At 32.4% G+C, this 20,376-nt stretch overlaps 3 protein-coding genes across 3 annotated transcripts; 2 read left to right on the forward strand and 1 right to left on the reverse strand.

The window, feature by feature from the left end:
* Nucleotides 1-657: 657 nt before the first annotated feature.
* LOC100817669 (cytochrome P450 94A1) lies at nt 658-2,534 on the reverse strand. The gene has a single exon (XM_003520539.4). It carries the CDS (start codon nt 2,350-2,352, stop codon nt 823-825), a length of 1,530 nt encoding a protein of 509 aa, XP_003520587.1. The 5' UTR covers nt 2,353-2,534; the 3' UTR covers nt 658-822.
* A 6,284-nt stretch (nt 2,535-8,818) lies between these two features.
* LOC100818199 (cytochrome P450 94A1) lies at nt 8,819-10,850 on the forward strand. Its single transcript, XM_014773818.3, has one exon. It carries the CDS (start codon nt 9,083-9,085, stop codon nt 10,613-10,615), a length of 1,533 nt encoding a protein of 510 aa, XP_014629304.1. The 5' UTR covers nt 8,819-9,082; the 3' UTR covers nt 10,616-10,850.
* Nucleotides 10,851-17,281: 6,431 nt separating this feature from the next.
* LOC100818732 (cytochrome P450 94A1) lies at nt 17,282-19,240 on the forward strand. Its single transcript, XM_014773819.2, has one exon. The coding sequence runs from the start codon at nt 17,497-17,499 to the stop codon at nt 19,048-19,050; it is 1,554 nt and encodes a 517-aa protein (XP_014629305.1). The 5' UTR covers nt 17,282-17,496; the 3' UTR covers nt 19,051-19,240.
* Nucleotides 19,241-20,376: the final 1,136 nt, after the last annotated feature.

Consider the following 20,376-nt stretch of genomic DNA (forward strand, 5'->3'; position numbering starts at 1 on the left):
TTGGCTTCTCTGAATGGGAAAGGGTAGCAGAGAAGTCAAGTTGTCATACAGGCCATGCGCCTTCCGCAGATTATGGCCCCCTATATGGTACCAATTATGGGTATTAAGATGCTTAATTTAATTTTTGTCAAGGAGCCCTGTGTAAACTATATACTGTAAACTTTACGTTCAGTTATAGTATTTGTTTTTCATTTTTTATTTTTGGCTATTAGGTTATTATACTGTTGGTCCTCTTCTTGTTTTGGCTTTCATCATTTCACATTAATATATCCAGCGATTCGATTTTTATACCCTATGCACATTGCGTAAATCCACTATGTACGAGTCTAACTAATTTAATCTTGATTAATATTTATGTTAAACACTTTTTTTCTTACACCTTTTAACTAAATTTTTTTTCCTCTAAACTTTAGCGCGGGACTATCACGCTTTTCCCTTAAAATTAATGGACTTTTAACTAAATTTCTTTCGGTATTAATAAGTTCATAACTATACCCAAATGAATCAATGATTGTTCACCTTATAAAATTCCAGCGAATCATGGTTTTTGCAACGGCCGGCTAATAGAGAGAAATTGGAGCCTTTCCATGGTTGTTCATTCTGCATTCAATGGGACAATTCATTATCCATATCCTGCACTGAACAATGGCATGCAGGTTCCTTGCGTAAATCATCATTAGAAAAATAAAAATAAATATTACAAACTAGTACAACTCACTCTCTTCATGAAACAAGTACAACGCACAAGTCTAACTTAGTAGCATCTAATTTTAAGAAAAATCGTTCGTAGAATGAAGTTGACTAAACAAAATAGGCTTTGTTTCAAGTTGAAGTTTCCCTCTTGATGATCTTGACTGGGAAACCACCTTCCATCTGGGAGGTCAAGAAGGCAAAGTAGTGAGGCTCCACCCCTTCTGCCACCGCGGGAACCACCGTGAAGCGCCTGAGAATACCAGCCACCAACCTTTGCATCTGCATAAAGGCCATTTCCTTTCCCAAACAAATTCTGGGACCGGCCTGAAACACTGGATAAGTGAATGAATTTCTTCCGACAAACTTCCACTTTCCCGATTCAACCTTCTCTAACCACCTCTCTGGCTTAAACTCACTCCAATCCTCACCCCAAATACTTTCCATCCTCCCCATCGCGTACACGTGATACGTCACCATCATCCCCTTCTTCACCACCGTCCCATCCGGCAAAACATCGTCGTCCACGGTTTCCTTCGTGTCTAACGGCACCGGCGGGTACAACCTCATGCTCTCGCACAACGCGGCATGCGTGTAAACCATATCCTTCACTTCATCATACACCGGAGCCTCTGATTTCTCCATTATCTCCTTCAAAACCTCCTTTTCTATGCGCGGATTTTTCGATAGTAGCCAGAAAAACCACGTCAGCGCCGCTGAAGTGGTATCCTTCCCGGCCAGTATGAAGCTTATTACTATGTCCGTTACGAAGTCTTCATCGGAGTGCCCCGAACTCAAGAACCGCGAAAGCATATCAACAGATTCAAGCGATTGTTTCTCCTTCAGCTCCTTTTTCTTCTCTCTCACTATGTTCCTGGCGAACTCGTGCACTTCCTTCACCGCTCTTCTTAGACGCCTTTCGGAACCTATGTTAAGTAATCTCTTTATTTTCCAGACTAACGGCAACGGCTCGCGGAACCGTTTGCTGCTGATCTCCGTTGCTTCTTCGAAGGCTTGTGCGAACTTGCTCCGTTCAGCTGACAGCGTCAGGTATTCGGGGTCGAAGCCAAACGCGATTTTGCAGATGTTGTCAAACGCGAAACGTTGAAGAATGTCTTGGAAATCAAGTGTTTTGTCTTGTGCTGCTGCTGCTGAAGTGAGGATAGGAACGAGACGGTTGGAGAGCTCTGCATCGACAACGTGCTCAACGAATTTGCGTAGAGACTTGGTGTTGAATTCGTGGCTGGCTACTTGCCTCTGAAACTTCCACGTGTTGCCGTCTGCGTTGAAGATTCCTGTGCCGAGGAAATCGGAGAGAATGCTAGTAGTGGTTCTGCCCTTTTGGTAATTGGAGAAACGTGTCTTGAGAATGTACTCTACGGTGGCGGGGTTGCCGGTGATGACTCCACGGCGGCCCAAGGGGCGGTGGAGGGTGAACGTGCCGGCCGGTGAGATTTTGACAATATCGGATAGCCACTGGATACGGCGGTTGCCGACGCTTTTGAGGGCGAAGTAGTGACCAATAATAGGGTATGGTTTTGGAATAGGGATGGTTCCTTTTGTAGGACCTGAGGAGGTGAAACAGAAGAAGAAAAACACTGGAAGTATTAAGAAGAGGAAGAAAGGAGCTAACAGCTGGAGATTCAGAAGTATGTCAATCATTTTCCAAACTTCTACTGAGTGAGAAATGGGCAATTAATTAGTATCAATTTTGTAGTGGAGTTCTTGATATCTTCAGTGTCAAGGAAAGTCTCTCTATATATAGTGAATCCTATGCAAACGAAGCACGTACGGAAAATGTGTATGAGCAACCCAATTCTATCACATGCATCATCTTCACACTTCCTCTCTCTTTCTCTTTTTTGTTTTTCTTCTTCTTCTAGACTAGATTGTTACTAGGTCGTCACAGCCCAAACTGAGAATACGCATTTCCTTCCGTAAGCAAAGTCGTCACTTTATATTTCTCTTTTTTTGTTTCCTGTGATTTATGAAAGTCTCCATAATTAACTAAAACATTTTTAGAAACCTTATTATTAAAAATCAAATACGTTTTTTCAGATGATTCTAGACTGTAAATTTATATATTCCTTATATAATATATTGAAATTTTTAAATATTATTTTGATTATACATAAATTTTGAGGATTGTCTGTGATGTGAATTCTTTAAAATATACATCTATGGAGATGAATATTAGGATGGAATAAATATTAAATTTTACAATCAGATAATTTATTTCTTTATATAAATACTAACAAATTAATTGAAATATAATTTTTAATACTTTCTTTGCATATATATTAATATTTAAACTATAAAAATATTTTTATATGAAGTTACATTAGTATCCAAATTAAATAGGTTGATATTTATAGAAAAATATTAACACTAATTCTTAAAGATGATTTTAATCTAGAAAAAAGGAAGATGTTACAAACTGTTGAATCTAAAAAAGAAGACCTTTATTATTGCACTACTGTGTTTTGTATGTAAGAAATAATTTTTAATAAAACATTACTTCCTCCTACCTCAAATATAAATACATTTTAATAAAATATTACCTTTTTTCAGCATCAAATACATAAGTTCCTTCTTTTTTTAGTTTTAAATATAAGAAAATCTCAATTATTTACGTATATTTATTTAATGAGATTCTCTTCAAAAATATCTTTTATTTGACAAAATGAAAGACTTTTTTTTTATGTTTGATATCAAGGATAATTTAGGAAAAATATTTTATTTTTTTAATTAAAAATAATATAAGTTAATGAAATTAACTAATTTTTAATAAGTGTGAAATATGTTTTTATTTTTTATTTTTTTATTTATAATCTTGATCGGAAGAATGATTACTTTTAAACGCTTAAAATAACTCTTAAAGGTTGATGTTAACAAACTCGATAATACTAAAAGACAAACTAGATAATCATGTCATATGATGACAAACAATTTACTTTAGGAGTTTAGGGTTAATGGGTGGGCTTATTAGAGGGTGGTATTAGTATGTGTTAAGACAAGAGCAAGTTAAGATGAGGAATTCTAAAACTTAGAGGAATTCAAGCGGATCTTTCTATATATACATGTGTATTGCCGAGTGCAGTGGTGGTCTTAGATACAATTTAGGGGTTTAGGGGTGTACATGCAGTCTGACTTTGTAACAAAATATGAAGATATATTTAATGTTGTTATTTTTTCCTCTTATTTTTTGTAATTTGATCCATTGTTTTTTATTTTTTAGTTGTTATCATTTTTAATTTGTCTTAATTATATTGAATATTTTTTTTCTTATGTATTGTTCCTTTTATGCTAATTTGGTTAGATATTTCATTTTTTAAAATGGTAAAATATGTTTTTGGTCTTTCTAATATTTTTCAAGTTAGATTTTAATCCTTTAAAAAAAATTGTCCAATTTCCGTTTGGTAATTTTGAAATGCATCACCTCTGCTATTCAAAGTAGTTTAGAAACAATTGATAGAGAGACAAAAATGATTTAAATAGTACTTTGAAGATCAAAAGTAATATATTTCAAAATTAAGGAACGGAAAATGAATAATTTTTTTTAGTGATATTAAAACTTAACTTTAATTATTTTAAAAGGATAAAACATATTTTATCTTATTTTATGCTTTACTTTAGAAGTTAAGGGTTATAAACATAAATAATATTAAATAATTAATATCATAATGTTGTGTAAAAGTTCACAATGTAAGTATTTAATTTAAAATTTCAAAATTATTAAAATATCCATTATTTTATTACATTTCAATAATTTCAAAATTTTATTCCAACATATTTACAAAGCTTTTGATTTGATTCTTTTGCAAAAATTATAAAATATATTATATTTTCAAAATATTAGGTTCTTTGAATTTTTTAATCCTCTTAAGATTAAAATTACCATTTTGCCCCAAGTTCACCAATAAATTATTTAAAGTCTTAAAATTTCATTTTTTGAAAATTTGACCTAAATAAATTATTTTGGCTAAAATTTAATATTTTAAATTAATTGATATAAAATTACATTTTTCCCTAAACATATTTTCCAATCTAGGCAAATTTTTTAAGCTTATTAACTCACTGTTAATGACTTTTAATAATTGTTATTATTTAATAACTGAATCTCAGTAGACTAAGATGTAGAAAATATTATTAACCATTATTTTATTTTAAATAAACTTCTAACAAATCTTTTAATCTAAATCATTATCTAACTTTACCATTAACTTTATTTGTTAGGATTTTTAATCCATCTTATTATACACTTAAACCAAATCCTAAGTGACCAAACATATTGGGGAGATTTTTGTAAAACATGATAAATCTTAATAAATTAACTAATTCACTGACACTTTTTTTAATCAGCAAATTGGTATTTGTATATTAATATAAAGGCACAAAGAGTGCCATAAGTCATTTACAAAAATTGCTATGAGCACAAGGTTGATATTAACAAAATACGTTAATATGACATAACCTAGACCAAAATAAAGCACCCACAAACCATCATTACACAATGATTAATGTTATAGAATTTTGGATGACGCTAATCTCAAAATTTTTTATCAAATGTCAAAAGTCTCTCTATTGAAAATAAAAATTAATAAATATGGGCCTTTAAATCAATTTGGGTCAAAATGACGAGAAAAAAATAAAAATATATAAAAAAAGAACATAATTGATATGGGATTTCAAATTAATTTAGTTTTCAACAACAATTAAAATTCTTAGTAGTGTCTCTGTCTTTGGACTTTCATTTTTCTCCATCTGGACCTTGTTAAATATGTTTAATACCATAGAAGATATCCCGTGACTATTTATGCACAATGTAAAAGTTAGCATGTTGTATAGGTCCCCCACAGTATGTCCCCTATTCATCATCCACCAAATAAAACTTAGGACTCTAGCTAGGTGGGGCTTTCAAGTTCCATTCAGATCACATGCCTGGTCCATTTGGCTGTCATTCCTAACTCCATAATTACCGAGTAAGCAGAGAATACCGAGTATTGGCCTCTAGGATCATCCTTCCATACCTAGGTATCTTTTGTGCCATCAATTTGTACCCCTATAGTTTTCTCTTCAAATCATCAACAAAGTTCTTCTCCCATACAAAGCAAGGTCGTCTCCATGCCAAGTTCCATGTCCACCTCCCATCTCCCCAACTTCCCATTTCTTGTACACTGTCCTATGGTGATTATTAGACAAAATAAAAAGTTTCGGGTACACCATAGCAAGGGATTGTTCTTCCAGCCAATTATCATGCATGCCAAAAGCAGGCTCTTCCCCCACAACCAATCTTCCAACTAAATGTAGAAGTAAGCCAATTACATGTGTCTTTTCCATCACATAAAGAGCACAAATCACGCCATCATATAGATGATTTTTTTTTTATACATTTTCGTCAAGTGTCATCTCCATTTGCCTACTAGCTAGTGCCTCATTAAAGTATGTAACCTTTTTGATTCCCAATCCTCCATGCTCCTTAATTAGGCCTACACACCTTACTCCATTTGTCCCGATTAATGAACTCTTAACATCTACATAATATCAAGACAGAGAAAAAGATAAATGTACAAAATAATATATAAATTTGTTCATATATAATCACTCCATTTAAGTCACTTAGTGGAAAAATGACTTTAATTCGCAACAAGATTTTTCATCTATTGCTTCATAACCGACGTAAAGAAAACATGGTATATCATTAAAAATAAATGAAACTTTTCACATCAGTTGTTAAGATATCATTGTAAAAAATATTTTCTACATTTGTTAAAATCTTAGTCAATGAAGAAAGTACTTTTGACATCGGGTATCTTAAAAAAAAGGCTTGTTATTACCTAACTATCTCTTATTCTCCATCACTTTGTCCTGGCCTCTCTCGTTGCCCTCGTCTTTGGTTACTCGGTGGACAGAGGAGTAAGGGATAGGAATGAGAAGTGAGTGTGTAAGTTATGAGTTATCACAACCTAATAACAAAAATGCACATGTGTGACTCGAAACATTAACGCACCCCGACATTGTCACGCCTCAACTCCCGAACGTGTTCTGTGAAGGCCATTAGTTTACGGTGACGCGAGCAGCAAAGAAGAACTTTGTTTAGGAGTAGTTTCCAATGCATAGGGAGGGTTCTGGAAACTTGGAATTAAACCCTCCCTCAGAGCACTAGGTTATTCTGCCAAGACTGATGCATCAATGCATTAGCCGCAAAAGGATCACTCATTCGATCTGATTCCAGTGGCGACACACCACAAAGCAACACTTGTATCTGGCAGTCCTTAGTGATTGAAAAATGAAAGCAAAGCCTTGTTTGAGGACGGGTGTGTAAAAAGTAGTTCGGTAAAAAAGAAATTAAACTGAATTGATTTTAAACTATTTTAACTTGTCTGTTTTTATATTCAAATAATTAAAGAGAAATTATTTTAAAATTAAATTGATTTTAAAAAATTAATTTTACATTAAATTAGTTTTTAACAAGTTTTAAATTAGTTTTAAACATTGAATCAGTCTCGAATTAATTTTTGAATTAGTTCTTGATTTATTATTTTTAAATAAAAAAATTTAAATAAAAACTAATTCGATTGTATAAACAATTCAATTAAACCAATTAATTTTATAAAATAAGATATTTATTTTTTCTTGAATTAATTCAAGAAAAAAAAATCAATTCGATTCGATTCAAACTGATTTTTTTAACACTCCTATGTGTGAGATTAATTCTTTCTGAGACATGTGATATTTTTTCCCAAACAAAATCTTCTTCTTACACGTGATCAAAAATTAATTTTTTGTTAGTATGCTTAAGAATTATTTACTGTTGTTGTGCTTGACCATATTGGTTATTTTGTTGTTATACAAACTATTTGAAAACATATAAACTAAAATTATTTTAAATTGATCAATAATATTTATATTATTTAGATAATTAAATTGTAAAGTTATATTTATTTCCTTTTTGTTTACGAAAGTTATATTTATTTGGTAAAATCGTAAAACCAAAGAAAAAAGCACTTTGGATTTTATTTGTAAAAGAGTGACGACTTTGCTTATGTATGGGAAAAGTATATTCTATACCAGAAAACAAGCGGAAAATATATTCAGCGACAAGTAGGAAACATCGTTACATCATGCGTTATGTCACCAGACACTTATACGTAGTTACGTACTTAAGCTGGATTCGTTATTTATTTTTATTTTATTCATAAATAATAATCGATTATTTTTATTCATTAAATTACTTTTCAAATTTGTAATTAATTTAATATTTTTTATGTAAAAAGGAAAAACTATTAAAACAGAGAAAACTTTCATTAAAAAACAAAAGGAAAGAAAAATAAAGACTGTAATAAGACTATGAGAATTATTTATTAATAAATTTTAGATAAAAATATAATTTAAAATATATTTATTTTCCCTCTTAAAATTTGAATTAGATGTTTTTTTTTAAATTATAATTGACCGTTTTCATTTGTTAAAAATACTATTTTAAATAAAGTCTTAAAAAATTAGATTTCAATTAATTTTTTTGTATTTATATAAAAATTTAATTTGTGATCCTAAATGTTAATATTATTCTATGTAAATATTTCATCCTCACATATGTATATTTAAAGAATTGACATTACATAGACTCTCAGATTTTATATATAATCATAAAATAATATTTTCAAATTTTATTACATATATAAAGAATATGTAAATTTATATTCTAAAATAATTTTTTTATTATTATGTTATAAATATGAAGTATAAATTTTACAAATAATTAATTTTTTATATAATACTTAAGTGACTATGTAAGTCTCCTATCCCAATTATGTCACTTCCACTCAGACCAATTGGTACATTTTATCAGAATCAATTGAAAATATGTATTTGATTTCTAATAATAATTATACAAATATATACATTTTTTTTACACGTTTTAGTTAATTGTGGAGGCTTTCATAAATCACCACACATAAATCAAAGGAAAAAGAAAAGGTGACGATTTTGCTTACGCAATGAAATGCGTATTCTAGTTGGGCTTGGGCTTCGGCCCTTCTTGTCAATCTAGAATAAAAAAAGAGGGAGGAAGCAAGCTGGTAAAAGCGTATTATAATAAAAGTTGATTACATTTATTCTCAATTCAAAATGAAGTATACTAACCATAGGTTTAGCGAAGTTAATGCAACCAGACAATCATAAGCTGCCAAAATACATATATCACCCAAGTGTGAACATCGTGCCAGAATTAAAGTGTCCATATACGGCTTCTTCGTTCGTATGTTAGACTATATATAGAGAAAATTTCCTTAACATGATCACATCCTATCCTACAAATTACAACTGAAGATCAAGATTTCCACTACAAAGTTAATTATACTACCAATTTCTCACTCAAAACTTAGGGAAAATGATTGAGATACTTCTGAATTTGCAGCTGTTAGCTCCTTTCTTCCTTTTCTTCATCTTTCCAGTGTTTTTCTTCTTCTTTCTCACGTCCTCATGTCCTACTAAAAGAAGCATCACTATCCCAAAACCATACCCACTGATTGGTCACTACTTAGACCTCAAAGGCATCGGCAACCGCCGTATCCAGTGGCTATCCGACATCGTCAAAATCTCACCGGCTACCACGTTCACCCTCCACCGCCCCTTAGGCCGCCGCCAAGTCATCACCGGCAACCCCGCCACCGTTGCGCACATTCTCAAGACCCGTTTCTCCAACTACCAAAAGGGCTACACCTTCATTCACACCCTCTCCGATTTCCTTGGCACAGGAATCTTCAACGCCGACGGAAACACCTGGAAGTTTCAGAGGCAAGTCGCCAGCCACGAATTCAACACTAAGTCTCTCCGCAAGTTCGTCGAACACGTCGTGGATGTCGAACTCTCCGACCGTCTGGTCCCCGTCCTCGCTTCAGCAGCAGCCCAAGACAAAACCCTCGATTTTCAGGACATTCTCCAACGTTTCGCGTTCGACAACATCTGCAAAATCGCTTTTGGGTATGACCCAGAGTACCTGACGCCATCAGCAGAACGGAGCAAGTTCGCAGTAGCATACGAAGAAGCGACCGAGATCAGCAGCAAACGGTTTCGCGAGCCGTTACCGTTAGTGTGGAAAATCAAGAGAGTACTTAACATAGGTTCGGAAAAGAAACTAAGAATAGCAGTGAAGGAAGTGCACGAGTTCGCGAAGAACATAGTTAGAGAGAAGAAAAAGGAGCTGAAGGAGAAGGAATCTCTAGAATCTGTTGACATGCTTTCGCGGTTTTTAAGTTCGGGACACTCCGATGAAGAATTCGTGAAGGACATAGTTATAAGTTTCATACTGGCGGGGAAGGATACGACGTCAGCAGCGCTGACATGGTTTTTCTGGCTGCTATCGAAGAACCCGCGGGTGGAGAAGGAGGTTTTGAAGGAGATAATGGAGAAATCAGAGAGTCCAGTGTACGATGAAGTGAAGGAAATGGTTTACATCCATGCTTCGTTGTGTGAGAGTATGAGGTTGTACCCGCCGGTGCCGATGGACACAAAAGAAGCAGCGGACGACGACGTTTTGCCGGATGGGACAGTGGTGAAGAAGGGGACGTTGGTGACGTATCACGTGTATGCGATGGGGAGAATGGAGAGTATTTGGGGTGAGGATTGGGCAGAGTTTAAGCCAGAGAGGTGGTTGGAGAAGCTTCAAACAGGAAAGTGGAACTTTGTGGGAAGGGATTCCTTCACTTATCCGGTGTTTCAGGCTGGTCCCAGGATATGTTTGGGGAAGGAAATGGCCTTTATGCAGATGCAGAGGTTGGTGGCTGGTATTCTCAGGAGGTTCACGGTGGTTCCAGTGCTCACTCCAGGGGCTGAGCCTCACCTCATTTCTTTCTTATCCTCCCTTATGGAAGGTGGTTTTCCGGTCAAGATCGTCGACAGGGAAGCTTCATCTTCAAACTAAACATATTTTATTCAGTACCTACACGTCATTCTACCAACGGTTTTTCTTAAATTTACATATTAGACTTGAGTGTTGTATTACTTGTTTGTGTATTTCTTTTATTAATACTAATCATTCAAACTTTATAAATTACAATGCTAACTAAATTTACATCATTTAGACCAGTGGAAACACAATATTTCTGTTGTACACTTTTTTTGTTCTGTAAAATAAGATTTACATGTTGTTAGTATAATTTTTTTCTTCTATATTTTTTCAGGTGATGATATTTGAATACTTCTTATTTTTAAATACCTTTTCAATATTTCTTATTTTCTATGTTTTTATTTGCATATGACTGCATTTATTATTTATCATACTTATTTTTTTTTCTTTCTAGGTGTACAAAAACATTTAATTTGAATATGGCCGAATATTCTTTTCCTATTCTTTTTATATATATGAGATTGTTTAGTGAGAGAAACATAAGTAAGGAGAGAGGGTAAAACATATTAATAAAGTGATCATAAGTTGAAAGATTAAAAGAGTTCAAGGGAATGTGCAAGAAGTTAAAAATTAAGTAATTCGGGATCATCAAGTATTTATGGTATCGATCGTTGAATTTCTAAATAATATGCATACAATTTTTATTTAATTTTAAAACAATAGAAATATTCAATTAACCGTCCCGAGTTTCCTAATAATTTTTCACAAAGTAGAAACAAAAACGAGATCGGTCATTATAATAGTTACTAGTACTATTTAAAGAAGACGACAACAAGAGGAAGGAGAGTCGATGGGGTCGTGTCATTTGAAGCTGATGCATCTATGAATTTGTTATTGCTGGAATAGGGTACATATTAAAATATAAAATATACTTCATTACGAGGAAATTGATTTAACAATATGAGCAAGGAACCTACAAGTGTTGTTGCTATGTGCAGGATATGGATAATGAATTGTCCCATTCTTTAATTGCAGTGGAAAGAATCGCTCCCTGGGACAGCAGAATAACAAATTAAATACTTGTTCATCAGTTTCCGGGAAACAGATAAAGAACGAGTTTCAATAACCTTCTCTATCAATACATAAGAAGAAGAAAATAAAATAAAACAAAATGAATATATTTCGTATGTACAAGCTAACATCAATATGGTCTCACATTTTAAAAATCTTTCTCATCCTACTTAGCGTCTTAAATTAAACACTTATAAATTAAACAGAGTTTGGCATTTTTATCTTAAAAAAAACCTTAATAACAAGTTTTTCAATTAATTAACATAGTTCTAAGATAAAAGCTAATACAAATTATGCATAACATTATTTTCTTCTTCTAACTTACGATGAGGATTCACTCATAGCTTTCCACGTGTAGCTTCTAGCCTTGATAGCGTACGTAATGGTTGCTTATACCGTGTGTGGTTTAATTTAATTTTGTGGATTGCATTTATATAATTACTCTTTTCTTTGCCATATAAAATTTTATCTTGGTTTAATTTCTCCTTTTATTTCTCTATGCATAAAAAAAAAATCTCCTTCTATTTCTCCAACTATCTGTATAATCCATTTGCCTTTAAATTTATGGCAAGGGCACCACGTTCTCTCAGACTTTACTAACTTCCATAATTCCTCGTATATTGGCATGAATTATTTATTCGTCCAAGTTAGTAATTAAAGTCTTCTATATTCTATATATCATTGTACTTGTATATTTATGGCACACTTCATGCTCTCGCCACTTGAAACTATATTAATCCTCCCGTTGTCCCGCACTTATATATATATATATATATATATATATATATATATATGGAGCTCATCCCAAGTAAAATGGGTTAATGAATCCCATTTTTAATGATCAATAGAAATCATACACTTATCTTATTTTAAATTTTACCATTAATGTAGCGATTATTAATGTATATCCTTAATTTTTCTCTTTTTTTTTACAACATCCTTAATTTCTCTCCCATGTATAAAACTTTTAAATACTTATAATATATGTCATGTATCTTTCTTTATCAAACACTCTTTGTTATTATTTTTTTTTTTACAACTTATATTTTTATACTTTTATCGATAACTTTAAAATGTTGAAAAAGGATTCAAAAGTATTATATTTTTTTCTTGGCAAAAAAAGTATTATACTTATAAGTTGTAAATAAATAAAATAAAGATAACAGGGTGTGTGATAAAGAAAAATCTATGGCATATATATTGTATGTATAATTATAAAATTGAGAAATATTTTACACAAAAATATTATGAGAGAAGTTAATTAAGGATTCTGTAAAAAAAAAAAAAGACAAAAATTAAGATATGCGCATTAAATGTGATAAGCATTTCATTAATGGTAAAATCTAGAATAAAACATGTGTTTAATTTTTATTCATCATTGAAAATATAATTAATTGTTCTCATTTTCACTTGGAATCAATTAGACAAATCGTTTGATAAAGTTTGAATCGGTTAGTCGGTTACAGCCTGGTTTAAGTGGACAAAAATTTGTTGTCCCTGTTCCTCCCATCAAATTGTACCAGTTCAAGTAACAAATCAGATATGTAACATGTGCAAACGACATCAATTTTCAGTTTAACCTTAACACGTGTGAGGTGGAATTTTTAATTGAGCTGACACAATTTTACTGGGGACAGAGATGGGAACAGGCTTATGAGACAGTAGTTTTCCGTCCGGTTTAAGTATACTTGTTTCCATCACAACATGACCAAAAAGACATGCTTGAATTGAGAAAATTTTAAATGCTGTAGAAATTTTTGCTTTTATTGCGAGTTCATTTGTCTTCAAGCTTTCTGTGTAAGTAAAAGATTGGGAGTTTGTGTATTTTAATTGGTTTGAGATTTGGGTGTGGTACGTTAGTTCATGTATACTTTTGTATTGACCATATATAGGTCTTCTCTTCTGCCTATATAGATCATAATATGCAAGGTAGAAAAGCTGTAGCTAGTTTCTCTATTTACAATAACAATAATTTATATAACTTAATTAAAAAATTAAAAATAATATGAGAAATGAGATATACACTATTATATCTAATTACAAATGTATTATGTATGAAAATTTTATTAATTTTTATAATAAATATTTTAAAAATATCAACAGAATTTTTTTATTGATTGATAATACAAAACTATTTTACATTATATTCGTATGACAGTTAAACTCAAATCATAATTGCTACAATTTTAAATAAAATATAATTTAATATCAAATTGAATTTAGAATTAATAGCATAACTATAATAATAATAATTTAAATTTTTAAAAAAATTTAAAATCCAATCCCATTCTCATTTATTGTGTGTAGAGATTACTATAAATGATTAATGATAAAAGATCTAAAAAGTTAATTAATTGAAAAAGTTAGAAGAGTTAGATATCACTCTTAAAATGCTCATATATACAGTTATACTCAAACCACATATATATATATATATATATATATATATATATATATATATATATATATATATATGATAAGATTAAATATTAAAATAAAATACTTTGTAGACATATTAATATTTAAATTATAAGAATAAATATATATTTCATAGTATGTATCATAAAATTTTACTAAAAAAGAATACCTTTATTGTACTATTATATTTTTTATGTAACAAATACTTTTTTTAATAAAATATTATTGTTTTTGAATGCTTAAAATTACTCTTAAAGCTAGGTTGATTTTAACAAAAACTCGATATTTATATCGTATAAATGATAATAAACATTTTACTGATCAAGGGTTAATGGGTAGGCTCAGTAGAGGGTGGTGGTAGTATATGTTACTGTAGGACTTAAGTTGTGATGCAGACATCTAAAGCTCAGGATTTCAGGCAGATTTTTCTATACATGTGCATTGCCTAGTGTATGGTCATAAAAAGACTATCCAATTACTTTGTTAGTTGTTTCATTTGTATTAATGGTTAAAATGTCACTTATAGGATGATGAATCTAAATGTCAATATATATTTTTCGTGAGTTGATGAAGGGATTGAACTTAATTGAGGCGATGAAAGCCAAAGTGAAGAATTGCAGAGGGCACATTTAGTTTTATTATTGGTGTTAAAGTTAGAAAGTTAAGATATCGTGTAATATCAATGTTTGTTAATTATGATTATAATTTTACAGATTTACTGGCAAGCAGAGCTTTGGTAATTTGATGAACATTTGATCATCTTTGTAATTACTCCAACATCAAAGTATTTTTGATTTGTAATCTAAAATGATGTATATACTATGCTCAATTCACTATATAATGAAAATGTGAGAAGAGTATTCAAATTAATTTTGCAATGAAAAGTTTTTTATTTGAATTTTTGAAGGTAAGGGTTATGAACATAAACAATTGTATTCGTTAGAAGGAAATTCGCCGCAATACTTAATTGAAATAGCATTCAAAGTACATGGTAATCCGGGACTTAGGTACATGTAGGTAACCTTTGTATTTTTGTATGATCAAGACTTAGGTGAAAGTATAAAGATAAAAACAACACCTAATATGCGAGAAATGATATAGTAGTCTGAAACCACCACATCATCCGTTATGATTCCATCCAATGGCAACATGATGACACATGGCAGGTAATTAATTCTAATCACAATCCCAAAAAATTGCACTTAATATGTGCATTTAAATCATGTTCGAAGCCAAAATACAATACTTGTTATCTCAAGTTGTTTTAGGTTGTTTTATAAAGACTAACAAAAGTTAATAAATAAATAAATGAGAATAGAAATTTTATAAAACTAATTTTATTGAATAGATGAAAAATAATTATATTAATATTATGTTAAAAAATTAAAGTGAATTTTTTTAGAAAAATTACTAAAAGAAATAATTAATATTATATTAAAAAATTAATATAATTTATTCGGACAATTTTTTTTTTCATTTGACACTTATCTTTAGGACCATAAGAATAGAAAACTATTATTGCATATTTGGTCCGTGAGGTGACAACCTTCGAGTAGGAATGAGTTCCATCATCTGCTTGGCATTTAATGTTAAGCTAGATGTTGTAGCAGCAAGTAGCAGTGGGGGAAATGAAGTCATTGTAGTAGGTGGTGATGTTTGTGTGTTGCGGGGCTTAAATGTAGTTGCGACATAATCAGGACCAACTGTGTAGTGAATGAATGCCTTCTGCATGAATAACACATAAACTCTGTAGGTAGGCTTATCTCCACCATCATATGTTTTGCGAGCAAGATCACAAAAAGATCTAAAGAGAAAGAAAAACGACTGGATGAAAATAGATGAAAAACGAGTAATAGTTTTATAAAATTAAACTTATTATTAATGTTACATATAGTTGGTGTTGCAACGATACTTGTCATGGGTCTCGAGTTTGGTTTATGGGATCAGTATGGAACTTTTCTGGGTTGCCTTAAGCTGGGAGGTTGGCTATCATTTATGTTTATTAATTATTAGGGAGTTCTGTCTGTATTAGGCTTTGTTTTGGTGCACTGGTTTTTTGTTTTTTACACAGATTCAGGTTATGCTAGGAATGCAGTTCTCTGTTCAGTTTTGCTTTCTATCTGTACTTGTAACTGGGAGTCTGTTGCTGTATGCTTTGGTGGTACAACTTGTTCCTATCCCCATTTTAATGAATTTCATGATTGGCTTATAAAAAAAACATTAAAAAACTAAAATAATATTTATTAGGAGTATAAGTAAAAAAAAATATTAATATTATATTAAAAACCAAAATGATTATTATTTTAAGATTTATTTTTTCGTTTTACACAACATTTATTATGAAATGAATGGAGTATATGATGATCCTCAAAGTCAAATTAATTACCATACATCCTTCTATCCCCTTAGGTACTAAGTAAGGGAATACATGTGAATTAATGACACCCAAACAAAAACAGTAATTAATAAATAATAATACATACATATATAAGTATATAGAGGCAACACTAACAATATCCAATCTCTGAAACAACATTATTCATTTAAATAAGATATATAATCATATACATGTTAGCAAATACAACATTATTCATTTAAATAAGATATAATCATTTACATGCACCAATGCAAAACAAACTAAAATGCTCATGCATCTGAAACAACTTTTCTTTAAGCAATAATAAACTAGTTGCGTCTTCTAACATGGTAAATATATCTATATCTGCTTTGGGTCCAGACTGTATTAAAATGATTGCACTGACAATCAACAAAGTCCAGCCTTCTCAGACCCTTTAATTAAAGTCTTAAAAAGTATTATTATAAGTTTAAACCATGGGAGTTGTAAACTTTGTCTACAAGTTAATTATAAGCAGCCGACATCTGATTAATGATAAACACTTAAAACAAGAGAGTATAGGACTATTCAAATACTCTTAAGTGAGTCTTGCATGACTATTATGTTGGCAACTTTTCAAGATGTATTGTGCCAATAGCACACCTAAAACATGCCTTCACCTTCACGTGATAGTTGTGTAATTTTAATTTGTAATGTTGTTTTAGTATTACAAAATTAGTCAAACTGACACACTGTGAGGACGCTATATAAACTATCGCAAAACACATAACGAAAATCATTTTAAATTGATAAATAATATTTATATTATTTTGATAAAAAAAAAAAAACAATTGTACGTAAAGTTCTACTGTATTTTTATATCGTAAAACCAAAAGAGAAGCACTTTTGAATTTATTTGTAAAGTGACGACTTTGCTCATGTAAGCAAATGTATATTCACAGAAGTAGGAAACATCGTTACCTCGGATCATGCATCATGCCACCAGACACTTGCGTAGTTACGTTGGAGTGTTTCCTTATTTATATATAGACTTTCTCGACCGTTAGAAAACTCACAAAATAACAATTGCAAATCTCCACATCATCTGTCTAGTATCTGAACTTAGGAAAAAATGATTGCGATGTTTCTGAATCTGCAGGTGTTAGTTCCTTTGTTCTTCTTCTTCATCCTTCCCGTCCTCTTCTTCTTCTTCCTCGGACACTCTTCTGCAGGTTTGAAGAAGAAGAAAGAGACAGATTCTAGAAGAACCATCACTCTGCCAAAAACATACCCATTAATTGGTTCTTACCTAGCCATCCAAGCCGTCGGCAACCGCCGTATTCAGTGGTTGTCCGATATGGTCAAAATCTCCTCCGGCGCTACCTTCACCTTCCACCGCCCCTTGGGCCGCTCGCACGTGTTCACCGGCAACCCTGCCACCGTAGAATACATTCTCAAGACCCGTTTCTCCAATTACCAAAAGGGCAGAACCGCTATTAACATTCTCTCCGATTTCCTCGGCACAGGAATCTTCAACGCCGACGGCAACACTTGGAAGTTTCAGAGACAAGTAGCCAGCCACGAATTCAACACAAAGTCTCTACGAAAATTCGTGGAGCACGTGGTCGATGCCGAACTCTCCAACCGTCTCGTTCCTATCCTCGCTTTAGCAGCAGCACAAGGCAAAACGCTTGATTTTCAAGACATTCTCCAACGTTTTGCGTTTGACAACATCTGCAAAATCGCGTTTGGCTTCGACCCAGAATACCTGAAGCCGTCAGCTGAACGGAGCAAGTTCGCGAAAGCCTTCGAAGAAGCAACGGAGATCAGCAGCAAACGGTTCCGCGAGCCGTTGCCGTTAATATGGAAAGTCAAGAGAGCACTTAACATAGGTTCGGAAAAGAAACTAAGAATAGCAGTGAAGGAAGTGCTGGAGTTCGCAAAGCACATAGTGAGAGAGAAGAAAAAAGAGCTAAAGGAGAAGGAATCTCTTGAATCTGTTGACATGCTTTCACGGTTTTTAAGTTCGGGACACTCCGATGAAGACTTTGTGACAGACATAGTTATAAGTTTCATATTGGCGGGGAAGGATACCACCTCAGCGGCGCTGACGTGGTTTTTCTGGTTGTTATCGAAGAACCCGCGTGTGGAAAAGGAGGTTTTGAAGGAGATAATGGAGAAATCAGAGGCTCCGGTGTACGATGAAGTAAAGGATATGGTTTACACACATGCAGCCTTGTGTGAGAGCATGAGGTTGTACCCGCCGGTGCCTTTAGACACGAAGGAAACAATGAACGATGATGTTTTGCCGAGTGGGACGGTGGTGAAGAAGGGGATGTTTGTGACGTATCACGTGTATGCGATGGGGAGAATGGAGAGTATTTGGGGTGAGGATTGGGCAGAGTTTAAGCCAGAGAGGTGGTTGGAGAAGCTTCAAACAGGAAAGTGGAACTTTGTAGGAAGGGATTCCTTCACTTATCCGGTGTTTCAAGCTGGTCCCAGGATTTGTTTGGGGAAAGAAATGGCTTTTATGCAGATGAAGAGGTTGGTGGCTGGTATTCTCAGGCGCTTCACGGTGGTTCCCACGGTGGCTAAAGGGGTGGAGCCTCACTACTTTGCCTTCTTGACCTCCCAGATGGAAGGTGGCTTCCCCGTTAAGATTCTCGAAAGGGTGCACTCAGATTGAAACCAAACCTATTCTACTTCAAGCACATCGCAACTTCACTCTCTCGATCAAACCATTTAGTTAAATTTGTTGTCGATCTCAATGCTGAATATTGTCATTTCTTTTCTTCTTTTCTTTCTTCTAATTAATAAAAAAAAATGCGTCTTATGCATTATTAGTATTCACTCCTGATACTTAAGACTTTTTTTTTTTAATTTTAAGTAAGAAAGAACTGTACGTAAAAAAACAAAAAAAATACTGTGCAACTGGGTTAGTGAAGATTATTCTTATACATTCAAATAAGATGTTGAGATCTATGCTAATAATATTAAATTCCGTGTCTCTTTAGAGCTAACCCGAGGAATAGAAGAGGAAATTGTAAAAAAGTCAATTAGATGCTGTTTTTTTATATGTTTGTCAAATTTTTATTGTTTATTTTAGTATTTTGCGCGTCAAGCATATTTTATGTGCAGCGAATAGTGTAGCAAATCGATCGACTAGATAGTTACTCCTTATCTCAACTTTATGGGCTTCGTATATTATTGAGCATGTTCCACCTAAATGTTGTACTTATCTTAGAAATATTTTATGGGATTTGGTAGAATTAGATTCTAATTTTTTTTAAGGGGATAGTTATTTAAAAAGAGTATGTGAGTTGTTGAAATTTTTTTGGTACAGTCTTTAATTCTCAGAACAAAAATTTAGATTGTAATTTTTTTGGTAGGCATAGGACCTCCTTCATATCAGAAATGAAAAATAGTTTTTCTTAGCTTTGGAAGAGAGGGGGAAAGGGACTATAAATATAAGAATGAATATTATTAGCGTATGGATCCGTTTAATTTTTACCCAAGTTTCTTTATTAAAATTCTTAACAGTGGAACTTTATTTTTTTCATTGTACCAGTTTATTGTTAAAATCTTATTATAAAGTTAAAAAAATATTTGGTAAAATAAGTAAGTAAATAAAATCATGATATATGTCATTTGACCTTTTCAGTATTTATATATTTGTTTTTTTTTTTTTTCGGGGGAACGCAATAAAATATATTTAACTTTGGAAATGTTATTTGTATCTTTTTTACTTGTACTTTCCTCACATACTCGGAACTCTTGTATCTCTAATTCTCCATACGTACTAATCGGGTGGGAGTTTAAGATTCTAAATTTCTAACAGCTTCATTAAGTGGAATGTACTTCGGGCTATCAAAATGGGCCAGAGCGACCTTGACCCATCACTTGTTACAAACATTAGAGGGTTGCTATTTGCAGTTTTTTCTACTCTTCCACTATACAATTTTTATGACATTTTATAATATCTAAACCACCCTCAACTTTTAACGCCTTTCTT

This window comes from Glycine max, chromosome 3, assembly GCF_000004515.6.
Source record: "Glycine max cultivar Williams 82 chromosome 3, Glycine_max_v4.0, whole genome shotgun sequence".
NCBI lineage: Eukaryota > Viridiplantae > Streptophyta > Magnoliopsida > Fabales > Fabaceae > Glycine > Glycine max.

Excerpts from the sequence above, each read along its gene's own strand:
- LOC100818199 (XM_014773818.3), top strand. The coding sequence starts at position 9,083 with ATGATTGAGATACTTCTGAATTTGCAGCTGTTAGCTCCTTTCTTCCTT.
- LOC100817669 (XM_003520539.4), bottom strand. The coding sequence starts at position 2,352 with ATGATTGACATACTTCTGAATCTCCAGCTGTTAGCTCCTTTCTTCCTC.
- LOC100818732 (XM_014773819.2), top strand. The coding sequence starts at position 17,497 with ATGATTGCGATGTTTCTGAATCTGCAGGTGTTAGTTCCTTTGTTCTTC.